We start from the raw sequence: 20,661 nt of genomic DNA on the forward strand, positions 1-20,661 counted from the left end.
TGGTCATATCCTGAAGTTGAGTGTTGCAAGTGGTTTCTTCTGAGTTGTTTCTCAACACTCTAATAAATTGCGAGATAGGCAAGGAATTTTTTAAGGCGTTGGGATGGGAACTATTTGCATTCAATAAAGTATTGCGATCCGATGGTTTTCTGTATAACCGATGTGCTACACCTTGATCCTTTCGATACACTTCAACATCCAGAAATTGAATCTTTTCATTGTCACATGTGAGAGTAAGTTTAATTGGTGAATCGAGAGTATTAAGTTCCGCCACCATGGTTTCCAGCTCATTTACCGTGCCTTTCCATAATATGAAAATATCATCCACGAATCTGTGGTATTGTATCAATTTCTCCTGATACTTAGAGATTATATGTGTATTTTCATATGCGTACATGAAGCTGTTGGCGTATGTTGGCGCTATTGCTGATCCCATTGCTGTGCCGGTTTCCTGGATATAAAAATTCTTTTCAAAACGAAAATAATTATTCGACAGTGTAAGAGATAAACCTTCAAGAAGAAATTCAATCGGAGGTCCTTCATAAACTTCAGATCTTGTCAGGAGAGTGCGCATTGCTTCAATGCCCATTGTGTGTGGAATCACAGTGTACAAATTCTTAACATCTGCCGTTGCAAAAATGTACTGAGACTCTGTAAATTTACAATTTTTAATTTTGTTAAGAAAATCTTGTGTGTCCTTTAAGCATGTTGATAATTGTGCCACTGTGGGTTTGCAAAAGAAATCTACAAACTTCGCTACTGGCTCCAATATTCCTCCCCGGGCGGATACTATGGGTCTACCCGGTGGTTTTTGTGGGTCTTTGTGTACCTTCGGTAAGGTGTATAGAATCGGGATTTTCGGATGTTTGTTTAATAAAAATTCTGCCGTGTGTTGGTCGATCCAATTTGCTGAAGCACCCAGCTGAATCCAATTCTGTATTTTGGTGCTGATTTTATCTGTAGGGTCAAAGGTTAATTTTTTATAGGTTTTACTGTCAGACAGCTGTGTCAGAATTTCTGTTCTATAATCGGTGTAATCTTGTAGGACGATGGCTCCCCCTTTATCTGCGGATCGAATCACTAGTGTATCATCCTCCTTCAGATCTTTTAGTGCGATCCTTTCAGTACGAGTCAAGTTGTCTGGCCTGTCTACTTGTTGAGACATCATTTTGTTCATATCCGTTTTAAGGACAGTTGAAAAAGTTTTAATAGACTGATGAGTGTTCTTGGGTTCCCATGTGCTTTTTAATTTAAATTGAGAACCTGTTCTTGGTGTTAGCGTGTTTTGTAAGGCTTGTATATTTAATGTTCTGTTGATCTTGAATAATTCAATGTCCATCTTGAACTGCTCTGGTTTGGAGGTGGGAACAAAAGAAAGTCCCTTAGATAATATGTTGATATGGGCAGAGTTTAGGATTTTGGATGATAAATTGAATATAGGATTCATTTCCTCTTGATCGGTGGTTTTGACCTTGTGTTTATATACCCTGTTCTTTTGTCCTCTTCTAATGGGTCTCCATCTTTTGAACCTCTTCCTGGACGTGTGGATTTGCCTGGAGGATCGTTGGTGTGTTGGGCCATCTCTAAAAAAGGCGAAGGGTGTGATTGATGTGTTGCTCGTGTCGAGCCTCTTTGGCTTGAGTCAGACCTGGTTTCTGTTTCAGAAGTAGATTCTGCTGAGCTGGTTTCAATGGAAACAAACTGTGGTTTGCGGACTCGCTGTCTGTTCCTTTGGAATGGCGGTCTGCGTCTTTCCCCCGTAATCCAATGATACACCTGATGGTGTGTATAATCAAAATTAACTTTTTCTAGCTTCTGTTTCTTGAATCTTATGAGTTCATTCCTATATCTCATGATTTCATCTTGTAGTTTTACCAAATATTGAGTGGAAGAAGCTGCGTTTAACGTGGTTACGTGAGACATCTCAAATTTGTTAATTGAATCCTTCGTGAATACTAGCTCGTTTTTAACCTCATCCACCACTATAATCATCCAATCAAGTGAGCACTTGTTGGCAATCCCTATCCATTTTTTACAAAATTCTGGATTTTGTCTCCCAATGGTAGGTGAGTTCCTTACCCTAAAGCCTCTTGGAATTCTTTTCGCACGATAATAGTCTGAAATAAATATTCCATGTAGATCTAAGTCCACTTCCCGTCTTTTTAGTTTTATTAGATCATTATATAAGTCTTTGATGGAGTCTGTATGAACCAGATCAGCTGTGGTATTAGGCCATAAAATGTTTTCTGCCTCTTGTGCTGAGATTTGTATTACCTCAGCTGTGTCAGATAGGGCTCCAGCCCTCAAAAGAAAATCCTCCATGTTAATGCTTGATACAAAAAAGGTTGCACTTGATAGGTGCAAGTTTATCAAAACAATGCCAAAAAGTCAAAAATAAAAATAAAAATAACAATGAAATACTCTGGAGGTGCAACAGACAGTGTGGCACTACACACTATATATACAAATATTTACAAATTCTGGCACTCTTCCCATAAATAAGCACTTAGAATAATTCAGACCAAGGTGCTTCACAGTGCTGAATATATAAAAATCGAAAAAATGAGAGCACTCACTGGTTTTGCAAAAAGCTGTGTATTCAAGTTCTAGGCAAACGAATCAACGTTTCGACCGTCAAGCGGTCTTTATCAAGATGCCAAATCATTACAAACATAGACAATATATAGCAAGTGTACAGATAAACTTACCCTATCACCGTGTAAAACCCATTACCTCGACCTGCCCCTTTGACCGGCGCCAAAAATCGCGTCCTGACGTACGTGATGACGTCATGTCATGTGATCGTGGTACTACCAATTGCTTAGTTACGGACACACCATGTGACCTACAATCATGTGATCGCAACCAGAGACAGTTGCTAAGAAACGTCTAAATAACATGGACTATAGTGCACAGAAATCGGAGAGAAAGAGAAATAAAAATAAAAATAAAAATAAAAACATGCATGGAGGATACACATATTGTTCGAGTAGCTGGATTGAATGCTCTAATGTAAATGGGAACCTCACATGTGGGCATCTAAATGGCAATGTTGAAGAAACAAGAAGAGAGCTAAAAGATGTACTAGAATGTGAAAAACATGTGAATGTAGCAAATAACTAACTAAATGAAATTAGACATACAAATAAAAATAAATAAAAATAAAAATAAAAATAAAAATACAAATAAAAAAAAAAATACATAAGCGTGAAAGTGAACATGAAAATAAAAATACAAATGAGAATAAAAATAAAAATAAAAAAATATAAAAATAAACATGAAAAATAAATCAATCAATAAATAAATAAATAAACAAATAAATAAACATAAAAAATAATAAATATGAAGAATCAAAATATGAAAAATAAAAATAAACATAAACATAAAAAGGAAAATAAATATATATAAATAAAAATAATAATAAAAATAAAAATAAATAAAAATAATAATAATAATAATAATAGTAATGAAAGTAATAATAATAAATATCAAAATAATAAATATAAAAATACAAATAAAAATAAAAATAAAAATGAAAATACAAATAAAAATGTTATTATTAACAATAATTATATATATATTTAATCAGTATCAGTCTACGTGTAATTTGATATTAATATATATATATATATATATAATTATATATATATATTAATAGTAAAATACACCTAGACAGTGTATGTGTGTGTATGTATATGTGTATATATATACTTAGATCATATATATATAATATATATGTATATATATATATTTTTTTTACACTTATTTAACTTTTGTTTTATTTGATTTCAGCCAGCAGGGGGACTAACTGTCATTACAGTGAGTCCCCCTGCTGGCAATGCAGCAGGCAGCTAACCCGGCCATGTGATTGTGAGGTCCTCGCAAGGACCTCACTCTCACATGGCCCAGTGGGCTGAAGGGGGCGGACGTGCCGCGGGGGGCTCCCTGGGAGTCCCCCCAACCGCGATCGCCGGAGTGGGATCGCCGGCGACCGGGTAAGTAAAAAAAAAACGGAGGGCGTACAGTTACGCCCGGCGGCGTTTAGAGCCGCTTTAAAAAGGACGTAATTGTACGCCCTCCGTTTTTTTTTGTGAGCATTCTTTTTCCCTCTTATGCATAAACTTGGGAAAAGAGTAGAAAGAAGGCCCTACCACTAAAGTTTTATATCTGCCTACGATCAATGTTACAATTTGTGAGTGCAAAATTTCCCCAACCCCCATATGATCTTAAACCGTATTAAACTATTGGTGGTCCCCTTTTATTTTTATTTTCTGTAGGTTGTATATTTATTTATATTTATTCAGAAGATATTGAGGAAACTTCCTACCATCTACAGTGTACATTAAGGTTAAATCTTTTTATTGTTCATGATATCCACTATTGGTGTCCATTGTGGGTTACAGTGTGCTATTCTTCATTTTCAGGAAGTGTTTGGGAAGGCTGTGCAAGTCACATGCAGGGAGGGGTGGGTAGGGCTGCATAAACAAAGTGATTTAACTCCTAAATGGCAGTGAACTGAGCAGTGAGACTACAGGGGCATGATCTACACACCAAAGCTGCTTAATTAAGCTAAAGTTGTTTTGGTGCCTATACTGTCCCTTTAAGTGTTAATGATTGTTCCAAAACATTTCTAATTCTGCTATAACATTATGAGATGAACAACTGATAATGGGCCTTATTTCACTTTTCTCCTTAATGTTTCATCAGGTTTTACATGGTTAGTTACTGCGATCGGAGCCACAGAATAGCGGTGGGAGCACGCCACGGCTCAGTGGCCCTATATGACATCCGGACTGGGAAATGTCAGGTAAATAAATCAAAGCGACTTATTCTCCATAAAACATACACATTATTGAAAGGAGAGGCAGGATTTGCACCAGTTAGCACGTTAACCTGCTAAAACATTATGTGTAATGCTCTTAGGATCAATAGTTTAATGAAGAAAGTATATAGAGTGTGCGATCCTTTTTTTTTCACAAGATCAGAGGGCATGTCATTGTATGGCTGGTAAGAGATTAAAATTGTTGCCACTCTGCAAAAAGTGCATTATGTTTTGCTGTAGTGTAATATTGAAATGTAAAAATCTATTAAGTTAAAAGGTGTAGAGTTGTAACGTCTTTACAGAGTGGATGGTTTAATGCAACTCCCGTCGCATTTGTCTCTGATGAAAGCGTTTTATCATTAGCACCCAAGACTTTATCTTATCTAATGTGCTTAAAACCTGGTTGAGTTTTATTTTACAAGTGTTTGCAGCTACATATGCACTTTGTGAGTGAATCCAGTTGTGAAAGATTTTTAATAGGAGAGACAGACCACGTATTTTACCGTATCCTTTTATCATATCATGTTAATAATAAATTGTGTTGCAAGTAGGCCAGTTTCAATCAATATCCTAACACCAGGTGGTTAAATGTGTCCTATCCACTGTCAGACATATACGTTTTGTATTTTGTAGTGATGAAGCTAATGCTACAGGCAGACTTGGTACACATGGTCTTGTCTAGCAGCTAGACTACAAAAAATAGCTGTGTGATTGAAGGATATTCTTGACTTACCAACTGACGAAGTAGGAATATAAACTTGACACTGCAGGAAGCATGACCTCAGCTCAGTAGCGATGATAAAGCTGGCTGTACAAAAATTAATAAAATAACTGGAAATGCTCGCCATAAAAGCGAAGTAGTACAGTTATTTTTGAGCCTGACCATCTGCACCGAGGTCAGAAAAAAACATACAAAGGCTAGATAAAAGCAGCAAGGAAACTTATATGATGACAGACTGGGTTTTCAGTTATTAGTCTTCTGAAATTTCCATTTATTTTAATAGATTGGATGAAACATGCTATAGTTTTAGCAACTTCTTTTTCACTAATCCACAGTTCTACATTCATACCCGATAGTGTGTGATTTGATGCGTCCTGTAACGATACATGGATAAACAGTAGTTTTTTGGTAGCAAAGAAGATGGATACTGCATCTAAAAGAACCATGCTTCATATTCTATGTGTACTTTGTTTCCCAGAAACATTGCATACACTGGTGACTCTAAGAATAATGTATAAGAAGGGCACGTAAAATACCACAGTCAAATCTTGGGGGAGGGGGGGAACTGTACTATAGGGTTGTTCAAATAGTGCCGATGTTTGCAGAACAATGGTGAAAATGCTGTTGTTGCAACGACGACAAACTTCAGCGTTTCAAAACGAGAAATTCAAATGACAACAAGAGACGTTTATCAGTGAAGCTTCTCCTGACACTATTTGATTTCCCTTTTGTGGAACACTAAAGTTTGTTACCGTTGCATACATTTAATTCATTTGTATTAAGTTATTCATTATGCACCATAAAACCTGGAATCTCAATATGCGCTAAATGCACAGCTGATGCTGGGGTGACATCAGTACATGAGGAAGCTGTGCAGGCATGCAGAGGGATCCCTCTGTGCAGCATAGTGCCAGTTGCCACTTCTCTATGCATCTGCATACACACGCAAACTGCGTAAAACATACAAACACGCAAACTGTGTAATACATACTCACTGCTTAATACACACACTCAAACTGTCATATATCCCACACCCTCACCATATAAATGTCATGTGTAGCAAAACACAAGAAAAGTATATTTTAAATGCACCTTCCCAAGGGAGCTTTCCAGATGATGCCCCCCTCAAAATGGCCATAATACAATGTAAACATTGGAGATACCGCTCTGAATCTACTGAAAAATATAATAACATATATTAATTAACTATTAATGTAGTTAAAGGGACTCTATAGTCAACATATAAAAGCAAGAAAGACAGGTCCCCCAGCCTTCCTTCTTGCTTTTATATGAACTTTCATTTATATGAGCTCCCAACCATGCCGCGCCCCCTTTTTCGTCAAAATGACGAAATCGCGGGGCCCAATAGGACGCTTCTCAGAGAGACAGCCGCCCTATGAAGAAACTCAGCGCTTTACCGCGCATGTGTGCGGAATGCGCGTTCGCGAGCTGAGCTTTCTGACTGACAGCTCAGCTCGCTTTCTAAAACTAACAATAAGGGGGGGGACCTACTGTCCCCCCCCCGGCCCCCACCCCTGAGCGGTGGGTGGGGGCCCTAAAACTAACAATAAGGGGGGGACCTATTGTCCCCCCCTGGCCCCCCACCCCTGAGCGGTGGGTGGGGGCCCCTAGTTAACCCTTCCCCCCCCCCCAAAAAAAAAAAATTATCTCCCTACCTACCCCCCTCACCCTAAAAATAATGAGGGGGGGACCTTTAACTAAAAACCTGTAAAAAAAAAAGAGAGATAAAAACAACTTACCATTCGATGTTTTCTTTCTTCTAAAATCTTCTTTCTTCAGCCCCAAAAAAGGGCAAAGAAAAAGCCATAATAACCGACGCAATTAAAAAAAAAATAAAATAGAAAAAAAAACGAGCGCAAAAAAAACAATCCATGTTCACCCATGGAGGGCTCCGCGTAGACTGAGCTTTGCAGGGCGGGGGAAGGCTTATAAAGCCTTGCCACGCCCTGCAATTAGGCTAAGAACACTCTGATTGGCTGGTTTAAGCCAATCAGAGTGCTCTCTGTTATTTTACACAGCGTGGGAAAATTCCAAAGAATTTTCCCACGCTGTGTAAAATGAAACAGAGCACTGTGATTGGATGGAGCTCAATTATCTCTCAAACACAGAGGCTCTTGGGAAAGAAACCTTTGTATTCTTGACTTGGAAACCCCATGCTAGGGGCAATGCATAAAAGCCAAGTGTGGCAGAAATAAAATCCGTTGTACTCCCAGAACTGTGTGTCATCCAGTTGCTGGGGAGGAGGTGGGCTATTTACTTGGTATTTTCTTGTTCCTGATTCTACTATTGATGATCCAGCAGAGGAACGTCCCTGCCAGGACTAGGGCTCCGCTACAGTGCACTTCCACCCAATCCTGTTCCTCACAGCCTGTGCTTATCACCTCCTATGATACTCCATGCACGTGTATCCGGCATGTTTGTTTCTGTTCCACGGATCCTCCATTTTCTTTCCATTGAGTACTTCCTTTCTCTCGCTGATCACATGTGCATCTCTAGTATTTATGGAGAGCAAAAAAATGGGTCGCAAGAGTATTCTGAGAACGGGCAGCAGCTGAAATAGCCTGCCCTTCAGTGGGTCCCCGCTCAGATCTCAAGCTGTTTTTTGCTCATCTTGTGCCATTACAGAGAGAACATCTCTGAAACATATCAGACTGGTCCCACCCATACGGGCAGTCCAGATCCGAAATGCCAGCAAGCTCCCTCTGCACGAGAGAGACAGCAACCCCAGACGATCGTTTCAGCCTTGTTAGGCATCATCAGTGAGGCATAGCTGATATCTCCCTAGGCACCGTGAGCAAGGGGTCCACATCTGGATTACCCTTAAAACTTGTGGAGAGCAAAAAAATGGGTCGCAAGAGTATTCTGAGAATGGGCAGCAGCTGAAATAGCCTCTCTATTTATGTTCCACCTCATGCTACATAAAACTCTCACACGCATGTAGATGATGCTCCCTTGTGCTGCCTTGCTCTTCTTAATACTTGTTGGTCAGGACATCACGGTTGCTGGGTGGGTAATAGATTAGGAGTGTGATTGCATCTCTCAATTGCTTGGCATATTCTCACGGAGAGGCAGTCCAGACAGTCAGTATAGCCACTTAGGGCCACTGCCTGATTGGCCTAACGAAAGCCCTGGCCGCTGGCGAGTTACTAGTTCTCTTGAGTGGGTGCAAGGAATAATCTTGCTGCCTGTAGAGACGCCTATAATTGCATCTCTTTTCACTTTGATTATACATTGTGATGGGTTGGCCTTATCAAATGCAAAAGGATATCTAACCCCACTGAGAAATAAAACATTCTAAATCATGTGGGTTTACGCTTAGTTTTGCCATGATTTTGATAGAGTGATATTTAATGGTTTGTTCTTTAGTTATCCTATACAATAACAGCTCGCCAGGTCTAAAGGTTAAGGCACCTGCGGTTATATTCATGCTCTTAACAGATCACTAGATAATCGTAAAATCTTGAACAAGAAGATACAGTCATCAATCGAATATAGGGACAAGGCTCTCCACGTGTTGAAAAGTGGATATTTAACAAAGAGAGAAATGAAGAGATAAGGACACTAAAAAAGGGGGATTATCTAAAGGCAACTCTTGGTTTGTGAAAATGAAAGTATGAGATTCAGCAGTTTTGCATTGTGCCTGAAGCACTCATCCCTTATTTACTATAGTAGCTAGAGTCAACTGAACCCCTCAAGTAGAACCACTTTGTCAACACTAAGAAGCAGAACAAAGCATACATGGCTGAGACAGTGTTTTCTTTCTTTTAGTTTACTTGATCTTGGTATGTGTACTTACAAGCAAGTTGTTGTTTTAGAACTTCTTTCAGATTACTGTCTAACAAGGCCTTTTGTAGGCTATGTAGGCCTTGTATAGAGCAAAACAGAAATGTAATAATGTGGATACTTCTAATTTAGTGAATTCTACAATGAGTGTATCAGGTACAGGTACAGGTACAATATATAGTCCTCATATGTGCAGACATTCGTTTTGGCTGCAAAATAAGAGAAATAAGAAAATAGTCTTATTTGTGCTACAGGTTTAGCTCCTAGGCAAATACCGTAAGTAATTAATATTAGAAGTTATAATCTTGCCCCAAATCACACCTGTCAGACATTGGTGTCTCGTAGATGTGTCATATCTGTCTAGCACCGGTTTATGTCCACCTCCATTTCCCATTATATTAAAACCCTTGTAGCAGTCTCTGGTCCTAATACTCAAATAGGAGGAGTCGGAGAGACCCATGGGTTATTTTATTTATTTTAAGGTCTGCTAGTGTCCCAATAAACAGAGTTCCCAATGGTAAATTATGTACATAACCTTTCTTGCAGCATGATACTTAGAGGAAGAGAGAGAATTGACAAGAAATGAGTGAGTTAGTGAGGGGCAATCAGACTAGGATAGACTTGGTGGCTATTATTCTTTTCTCTCCATCTTTGAATGTGAGGTAGAGGAGGGAACATGAATCAGCTCTCCTTTTTGTGCTTTACTGGAGTGTAAGTGCAAAGAAGCTCTGTGGATCATGAACAGAAATAAAAGGAGTGGGGGGAATGATTAAACAATTAAGATTGAATTAATTACTTATATAGACTAGGAAACAAAGTTTTTGGTGGTGCAAATTTGTTTTCTACTGGAGTGGCCTGTGAAAAGTACCCTGACTAACTGCTTACAGTCCTACCTGAACATAATCTTACTGAAGCATAATGTACAACTGGCACATAGCTTAGCACCATGGAACAATCTATACACTAGGAACTTTGTATAACAAAATATTAATCACCAGACTCTATGTTAAAAGCCAACTGTCTGCTCAAAACTATTCTTTTCTAATAATAATTATTTTATAATATTTTGAAAGGAAATTGATTGTTTTAAAGGAAGCCATATACACGCACAGATATTGTTTGACCACTGACAGCTAGTCTCTATGGTCTTCCCTGCTTTACACCCTATCAGTGCAGTGACATCATCAGACCAACTTACTGTCAAAATCAAACACGGTCTGACCCAAGGTGTGTGTATATGGCTGAAGCTTCCTCTCGTATGCTAAAGGCAGGGATGCGTTTTTCTCATTTTTACATCATACTTCATTTAGAATTCCCTTCAGAATTTGATGAAAAGATAATTATATTAAAACATAGCTTTTAGATTATAGTTGTCCTTTAATCTCTTAAGATTTAAAAGTGGATATATCTGTACTGTTAATTACGGTACCCTATCTACGATTTTACATAGCACATAAACACGGGAAGCCCTGTTTTATATTCCTAATTTTACACAGAATGCCACTATTCTATCATATTCTGTCTTTAAATCTTTCATATGTTGTTGATTGTTTGCAACATATTTGACAATATGTTTTCCATTTATTGACTGTGTAAGTATTTTTGTATTCAGATTTATTTTTTAATAACATAGAAATATATGTGTATGTATATATATATATATATATATATATCTTTAATTTCTACAAATGTATTAGAAAATATAAAAACTTAAACAATACACTTTTAATATTGATTTTTAAAAACAATGTATTTTATTTATTTTTGTTAAACACAGTAAGAGATATTTTTACACAGCATTTTTTCTAAAAGGATTGGAAAAATCAGTTGAGATAAGATACAGTACTTTACTCTGCAATAGCAAGGGCAAACTCTGCCAGAGGGAAGATTTTTGTTGCAGATCCATCCACGTATATACAGTACATTGTGTGGCAGTCAGCACTTAACTAAGCTTTATTATCAGTACCCCTGACCTTCCTTAACCACTTCAGAAAATGTCTGTTAGTATGGAGCATTCTTTGCCGATATGGAGATACACAGAGAAGAGAATATATATTGATTTAATGGTTTAAAGGTTTTTTTTTTTTTTGGTTTTTTTTTTATCCCCCACTTCAAAAACAGATATAAGAGACAGAGCTAAAGTTGCTAAATTAAGGACTTGCAGGGTTAGCAGAGGGGTCTCTGAGGCGCAGACCCCACCGGTCCAGGTGAGGGGGGCGGGGGAAACGAGGCTGTAAGGGGGGTTCCCTGGCACTTCAGAAGAGCCCTGCAGATTGTAGCGGCAAGGACGTCCAACAAATGCCTCAGGGCAGGTCCTGCCTGTCTGCTGAAAGGTAGGTAGATGAGCGCTTTATAAAGCAAGAATCACAGCTTAGTCGGTGGCTGGGTGAGGAGCTCTCACAGAACACAGCCAAGGTCAGGCCCTTGACCCCCCTCTGTTCTATTTCTACAAACGTTGGTTTTGGCAAAATATAGACATTGTGGGAAATACTGGATGCATCCATTCTACAGCATTTAGTAGTTTATGGGGTTTGTACCAAAGTGGGCAAAAATGATTAAAAAATAAATAAATGAAAGCAATTCCAGTTATTAAATAATTCAACTGATTCTATTAATCTACTATTAGCATATATTCCAAATTCCTTTTAGAAAAGCTGAATTTGCTGGGGAGAGCCAGAGGTAGTAATTCAGGTCACCATCTCCCTCTTAAGGTTGGATAATTATTAATTATTTATAAATTATCACAGTTTTAAACTTATTGACCAATTTTTATTTGACATTTCAGTTTCAATTGTGCTTTGTAAACATTTTTCTCTGCTAATTTAAGGTGTTTGTGTGAATCTCTGATTCTGTATATCATAGAATAAAAAAAAAAAGGTTTCTACTTGTACTCAAGTTATGGGTGTAATACATTTTTATGAAAGATTCTAACACTAGAAATACATTTATTTTGAAATAATATAAAATAGGCTGTGTGTTTTAGTAGGGATGTGTATGAAATTAACCTACACAAATGTAAAAACGAAAGTAAAATAATGTAGCAGATCTGGACGAGACTTATGAACTTGTATACATTAGTGAAGGTCCTCAGAAATTATACACAAGCTGTGCTAAAATGAAATTCTATGATGGGAAATGTGGAATAAAATCAGGAGTATGTCTATGGTATTATCAGTCCCCATCCAAAATAATGCATAATAGATCACTATAAAGGAAAAATTCCACTCTTACACTACTTAAATGACCAGGACTGCACTAAAACTTTCTTTCATTGACTTTCTCTGCATTTCTTGATTTCTGCATATCTTGTATTAAAGGAACACTATAGGAATGCAAAACTGTAACACTACAGTGTTCCTCTGGCTATCCCCTCACTAACACAACTAAGTCGGAGTTCTAATTTTAGCTCTGATATAAAGAAATTACAGATGGTCAGTTTTACTTTAAAAAAAAAAAAAAAAAGTGCTTTATGTTACATAGGGCAGTTGTGTTTCCTTTTACTGGTTATTTGGCTATAACTTTTGATAGAATAAAGATATTTGTAGCATTAAATTCTGCATGATATTTTTCTAATGATATGTAATTTTTTAGCACATTATTCTAAAAAAGCTTGAATACATTTTCTACAAGGTTTCACGTTTTGGCCATTGGTTGTTTTAATTGCTCAATGGCAAAGAACTGGCCAGCTAGACTGCATGGACATGAGATATATACCAGAATCTCTTCATTAAAGGGACACTTGGGTGCCAACTCCCATCACCCTTAACCCTGCAAGTGTAATTATTGCAGTTTTTATAAACTGCAATAATTACCTTGCAGGGTTAATTGGATACTCCAGGCACCCAGACTACTTCTGCCAATTGGAGTGGTCTGGATGCCAACTCCCACTACCCTTAACCCTGCAAGTGTAACTATTGCAATTTTCATAAACTGCAATATTTACATTGCAGGGTTAAGTCCTCCTCTAGTGGCTGTCTACTAGACAGCCACTAGAGGACACTTCCGTGTTCTTAGAACACGGAAAGTGTTTTAAAACGACATTGGACGTCCTCACGCTATGTGAGGACCTCCAGCATCGAGGAAATCCCCATAGGAAAGCATTGAAAGCATTATTCAATGCTTTCCCAAGGGGAGGTCTAATGCTAGTTTCTAACTGTGATGTTACGCAGTTCTGATCTCTTCCAGTATGGTCATTTGCAAGGTGCAATATGTGTTTGCGTAGGATGCTTTGTTAAACTTCTGTGAAATGTAATCTTAGCTCTGCAAATAATTGCTCAATTTTGTGCATTCTCCATGTCCTCTATTGTCAGTAGTGGTGATGATGACATGCCATTACATATACGTCTTGTAGGAAACCATCGATATATTGCCCTGTGTTTTCTGGACTGAATACCTGCATTGTTGAAGCTGGTTTTGGCATCTCCTGGAAACTGCCACGTATATTCCATTTTTGGATTCTTTCCTACAGTCACAATAGCTTATTGTGGGAAGTGTAACATGGTAGTGTCCTTCCCATTGCTGTATTGATTCGCATTCAGCTGTTTGCAGTGCACACAGAACCTAGGGCCTTGTTGTTGATTATCACTACACAATGTCTCTGTGAGCATTATTGACCTGTTGCAGCTTACTGCCTGTGGCTCTTGATTTTTCACACCGTCTCCATGACAGTCATAATAAAACATACTATATTATTGCTAGACTACTCTGGAAGCCAACTCCTATTGCCTGCAAGCGAATGAATCCTTTCTAGAGAACGTTATTGCCTTCTGCCTTGCACACAGTAGCAATTTTAATGGTCTCTTTTTTTTTTTTGTAGAGGTGAAAATGACTTAATTCACTACTTAGTGGATTCCCAAGTACAAGGAGCAGTAGTTAATTTTGTATAATCCAGTCTGTGATACATAACCTGTATATATGAGATGTTTGTGAGCTGTAGCTAAAAGCTGACTGAGTATGATGGGAAAAGCAGTTCACCAGAACCTGGACTCCCAAAGTTAAGCATCACTTATCTAGTCTGACATGTAGTGGAACATGTTAACAGTAGTTTAACATCCTTTGCAGATTAGTTCTCTTAAATTAAACATTGAGTTCCTCTGTTACATACTTAGATTGACTCTTGACTGATAACTTCCTCTTACTGTCCTATGTCATCATGCTCAGCTGTCTCAAATAAGAGTCTCAAAGTGAAATTTTTAGATGTAAAGTATATAGATCCACACGTTGCCTGTGACCCAGGAATGTCACCATGATAAAACAATGCTAGCACATTTCTATATTTACTAAGAACATGTGGGTTAGAGAGTTGAAGCTCCTGTGTTTCATGAAGCCTATTCATCATCTTGAACATGATGCTCTGCAGTGTAATAATAGATTTTTCATTCTCTAACCTTTCACCTCAAAATCTATTCCTGCCCAATGTACTGCTTGACACGATTATACCTAACTGGCAAGGTCATTTGTCTGTGTGATTTTTTTGCTCGAAAGTTGAAATATTTGAACCCTGTGTGAGTACCTATATTAGCATGCTATCCGATGAAGAAGGGACACATTTGCAAAGAGAGGGGTACAAAGTTTCCATGAGATAGAGGTAAAAATCTCATTTTATATCCGGTGTGGGCAGTGGTGTATTTTGGATCTGTGCTGCCCTAGGCATGACGGAACTTGGGCACCCCCTAATTTACATTTGCCCCACCCCTTCTGGTCAGTGCTACGCCTCTTCCTGTTAAAGACTAACACACACACTTTGACAGACACACTCTCCGATACACTGACACACACACTGATTTGACACAATCTGACAGAGACACTGACTCACTCACAGGCACACACTCACAGGCACAGACACACACAATGACGCAGACACACACACTCACACACTGACGGGCATACACAATCACTCAGACACACACACACATTCACTGACAGACACACTCACTCACAGACTCATACTGACAGACACACAATCACTCAGGCACACAGGCTCCCTCACACACACTTACAGACAAACACACACACAGACCCACAGGCACCCTCACAGACACACACAATCACTCAGACACACACTGACAGACATACACTCACTCACAGATACACACTGACAGCCAGACACACACACACATTTCCTCCCCCCAACACTCACAGATTATTTTTTAATTTTAAATCCACCCAGCCTCCCTACCTTTGGGAGAGTTGGGTGGATTTTTTTTTTTACCTAGGGTCCAGTGGGGCTGCTAGCCGGACTGCTTGGACAGGGAGGTAGGCAGGCATGCAGGCAGTTGGGTGGCTAGCTGAATTCCAAAGCGGGCGGCGAGGGAGCGCTGATTTGTGAGCTCTCTCTGCTCAGCACCCTATGACGTCATATTCTGGCTCCCGGCATCACTCTGCGGCACGCAAATCAGTGCTCCCTCGCCACCCACCTTGGAACTCAGCTAGCCGCCTGCCACCAGGTAAACAAGGTATTTGCCTGGGCATTTTAGGGGCGGCGTTTTTTGCCGCCCCCGGAAAGTGCCGCCCAAGGCAAATGCCTTGTTTGCCTCGCGGCAAATACGTCACTGAGTTTGGGGTTGCAGGTCCAGTTAACATGAGAGGGGTAAAGGATCTAGTTTTGAAAGATAGTGGTGAAAAGTACAAGTTACAGTGTAATAGTTTGAATTTTACAGTGAAAGAGGGGTGAAATATTTCCATTTAAACAAGATGTAAAAGGTCACATTTCATTTCCCAGTAAAAAGGTAAAATCCTTCCAGGCAAGGGACTGACTAGTATAAGACAGCAAGTTATAGCTCTCCCCTGTCTGCAAACTTGCGCTGTTAATTTAGTCTGAGAGACCTTTATTGTTCTCTATTAAAAGCTCCTATTCTCTGCTGCAAGCAGACTTCTTCGTATAAACAAATGGCACATTTCTCTTAAAGACTGTTTAAAGATATACAATGTCCAAACATTATCGAACCCATCCCATTACATCCTCATCATAGTATTACGGGGCCTCTCCGAGGCTGTCAGAGATGTAATACACAATCAATAACTCAATAGCTTGTTAACTGAAGTCCCACAGAAGAGAGTAATAGAGAACTTCCAAGATCCACGTGAAACACAAATTTCCTTCTTCTCTGCATCTCTGATATGTGCGAGTTTTTAGCTAAATTGCCCATTTGTTCCTTTCACTAACTGCCAACAATGTTCTTGTTGATGGGTTTGAACACCACTTTAATGGCAACCTTCTGCACTGCATCTCCTGTGGGATATGAATCCCAGTACCCTCAGCAAGCCAGTAGACTGAATCTTGTCAATACATTCTTTAAAGGACAATTTGGGGATTTATTGGTTAAATACTGAGCAGACAATCCTCTTTCTAAATTAAGTCTGAAATAGTCGATCTGAGTCAATTAAACATGTTTGCGCATAATAAAAGTTATTTTTCTTTATAGAAGTATCAGAGATTGTGCTATTGCAAATGTATACTTCTTTCTAGTGTTTGTTTATTTATGTTATTAGCCTGCATTCCTCAGACCAGGGTAACTCCTAAAATCTTTTGATTCCCCCCACTTGCCTCACCCAAGGTTTTGGTGAAAGAGAAGAGACTACTTGATGCATTTCTTGTTATGCATGTTTGTTATAGAACGGTAGCATGTGTCTGTTTGATAGATTTGCAGACTACAATATGATTGTTTAAACCCAGTGTATTATGATGTCATACACCTGGAGATTCTTCAAGCTGAGTGACTCTTTCATGAACTCCACTTTTACTCTAAGCTATTCACTCTAGAAACCGAAGCCGTATAATCTCTGACTATTTCTCAGTAAGAAATTGTTACGCCAGTGTATACTACTGTTTATTTTTGTTCAACTGTCAGACCATTTTTGGGCATTCATCTTAGTGACCCATGTTGGTGATACCATCATCAAACTTCACTGAGTAACCGTTTCTCTCTATCTTTGCCTCTGGTTTCTTTTGGAGACCCAAATCCCCCGTGCCTATATCCTCTACAGCAATGGTCCGTTTCTATAACAGCCCAGAGTAGTGTTTTGGGGTTTTATTTTGTGTATGAGCGTACAGTATGTCTAGTCTGGATGTATTCTACTGAAACCCTCAGGCATTGTTGCAAATCATTTTCCCAATTGCATAAATAGATATAGTGACCATAGTTCCCTAAACAAATTCAAACCCCATCGTTCCAAATGGACGAATTGTTCTGCAGTTTAGGCACTGAGAGAAAGAGGCTCTCTATTTCTTTCTTGGAAATTTGAGGTTTCATTAACAACTTCCATCCTTCCAACTTGTTGGCCATAATTTGATTAATAATATTGATTATTTCTCAGCCTTTCACTCACTCTTGGCTGCTATAGCTAAGCTTGAAGCACAAATAGGGCTGCAGTCCAGCAGGAATAAGGCTCCATCTTGATAATGGACTGAGATGAGATACTGTTATTTGATAAAGATAATTGATGTTTTGCAGTAAATTGGAAAGCAGTTGCTAGAGTACTGGATATTGAATTGTTTTCTATCAGCAGTTTAGAACGTAGACTGAGATAGTCATAGAGGGCTTTCCCCAGCAACAGAAATATGAGTTCCCTGGTTCTGAGCCTTGTGTAAAACAAAAAGTCAGCTCCCTCCTCGCAAGATTTTAAAGTCTAAAAGTAATGATAGTGGGGAAACAGAGGCAAAGTAGGCCTGCGTGTGTTCTCTTCGCCTGATCATGACCTCAATTTTATTGGGTCAAAAGTGTGAACTAATGACCATTTGAATTTTGGAAATATGTACATAGAGTTCCCCCGATGTTATTTCATTGTTCCCTATAGCTCATTCAGCCTCATAGGAAACCTCATTTAATAAAGGAGTTATTGGATAGAGGATATAAATAGAACCTAGTGTTAATGGAAATTGATTTGGATAGTGGAAGTAATTAAGAGAACCGGTTATATTGTATTGCACATTCTAGTCCTAAATTTCTTCTAAATGACCAAATGTTAAGTGTCTCATGTGACTTTAGGGAATCAATCATTTTGAATGTTTCACCAACTTGTGGCACTCTAGGGCTAGGGCATTATTAACTAAACAGCACACTGGAAATAAATGCTGTTAATGTAGGCCAGACTGGTTAGTTTAAAATCTAGCCGAGTTGGACAGATTTTCTGTGTTGCTACTCATTTAGGAACTGTGCAGGCCGCAATATGTTTTGATGGTTTCAGCTGTGAAGGTGGGGCTGTCTACTTGTAAATCATACAGAACCAGGTGCTGCTTGCCAAACACAGCATTATGTGACGATGCCATTGTGCTTGATGCCATGACACTGCTAAGTTGCATACGGGATCTGAGAGGCTTGCAACTATTTCCCTGCAATCTAATCCACTAGGCGGTCCTTTATTTATTGTGTTTATGTTAAGGTTATGAATCGTTGTGTGCCAGAGATTTACAATCCTTTTTCAACCTGCAGCCACTGTTCCTTTTGAAAAAGCTGAGAAGTTATCTGTTGCAGTAAAACCACACTACCCTTGCTGGTTAATTTGATGACAGAAAATGTGCCCAGCATGCCCAATCTGTGCATTTAAATTAACTTTTGTTAGTCTAAAATGTGTTTGGTGCCAGTAAATAGGATTTTTACATGGGGACGCCAGTAGTAAATGTTCTTTTTAAGCTAACCATCACTGTAATCAACAAATTATTTACCAAATCCTGATGGTGGTGCATTCAATTCTTTCCCTCTGTACTTACTGATAAGTAAACAATAGGGAGACTGTGTCTTTAAATAGTACTCCCATAAACCCCAAGCAGCCGTTCACATATCTCTAGCTGCTCACTGAAGTTTAGGATCCTCTGTGCACAGTGTTGCGTTACACAGCGAAGATGAGTAGTTAATACATATATAATTATTCTTTTTTTTTTCCGCACACGTGTTTATTGTAAGAAAAGAACGGTGTGTGTTTTTATCAAGCCATATATCCACTTGAGATTTAGATAGAGCAGGCTCATCGTTTATCATGCACTAAGCACATATAAGGAGCAGAGAGAATGTGTGTGGATGATGTATTGCTGGGAGAGTAGGGTGGGCTGCCTGCTTTATAGCAATATCTGCAGTGCGCATTAGCCCGGCTCCTTTTTATGTGAAAACTGCACCCTGGGAAAAATCTGCAGATGACAGACATTAGTCTTTGTGTGTAAATGCTGCTCTTTATCACATCAGCAGGTTAAAATGTAAGAGAGAGAACTCAGTGGGATCTGCTATTACTTGGCAGAAAATAGAGCAGAAATTGCCAAGTGTGAACTCTAGACTACTATGTGACAAGTGGCATGATGCTCCCAGCGCTGAATACAATGCAAGCTAAGAATGCTCGGACTTTATGCACTAACCATATTATATACCTAGTCAGTGTGTTTGATTGTGTCTGAGAAGCATTTACTATTCCCACTTGGTGCCTTATGTCTGAGCAGGGCCTTCTTCACTTCTTATATCTGGCAACATTTTTATTTATTTTTTTGCTTGTCCATTATTTGTTGTTTCTCTCCTTCACTGTTTAATTATAATGCACTATTGAAAATGCTGACACTATAAATACCAATAATAATAATTACACTTATCTGGGCATAAAGGACTTATGGAGGTAAAGGTTTGCAGGCTCACGTAAAAATACTAGAGGGCCAAATGTAGCAATTCCTAGTGCATCTACGGACCATTATTTTCAAATTCTAAAATTGTGCTGGTCAGTAAGGAATTCTTAGAAGTATATAAAAAAAAAATGTGTGAAAGCATATTCTGATGTTGGTGTGTTTATTTGATAGGTTCCTAGCAATATAATATTATTTTAGGGTCGGACAGAAAATAGAAACATAGAATGTGACAGCAAATAAGAACCATTCAGCCCATCTAGTCTGACCAATTTTCTAAGTAATACTTCCTGATATTATTTTTAAACCTTTGCCCCTCTAATTTAAGACTGTCCTATTGTTGTGGTAGCTTTTCTTATTTTAAATATGTTGTCCTCCTTTACTGTATTGATTCCCTTTATGTATTTAAAAATATAGAACTCTGTTTCAGAAAAAAATCTTGAAACAGATATATAAAGTAATGCATCAACATAGTTTTCTTTGGAAATACTTCAATACTAACCCTACAAAGTATTGCATACATATAGCAAGCCAATATATTGCATCACTTTAATGCACCAATAAGACTATCATAAATAAATGTAGTCAATGGTCATACCTCTCTATGCCACACGTTGTTTTCTCTGTCTTCTTTCGTGTGTGCTTTAATCTCCCCAAAGCAATTGGTCAGAACCCTAATGTCCCAACATAACATTTCTCATGCTATCACATTTT

General features: G+C 38.5%; 1 protein-coding gene across 4 annotated transcripts in view; it reads left to right on the forward strand.

Moving 5' to 3' along the window:
- WDR7 (WD repeat domain 7) overlaps positions 1-20,661 on the forward strand; it is a 344,145-nt gene that overhangs the window by 284,098 nt on the left and 39,386 nt on the right. For all 4 annotated transcript variants that reach the window (XM_063453929.1, XM_063453930.1, XM_063453931.1 and 1 more), the window contains one exon: positions 4,708-4,807. In XM_063453929.1, the coding sequence (XP_063309999.1) occupies positions 4,708-4,807 (100 nt within the window). The remainder of the gene's footprint in view (positions 1-4,707; positions 4,808-20,661) is intronic.

This window comes from Pelobates fuscus, chromosome 5, assembly GCF_036172605.1.
Source record: "Pelobates fuscus isolate aPelFus1 chromosome 5, aPelFus1.pri, whole genome shotgun sequence".
NCBI classification, from domain to species: Eukaryota; Metazoa; Chordata; class Amphibia; order Anura; family Pelobatidae; genus Pelobates; species Pelobates fuscus.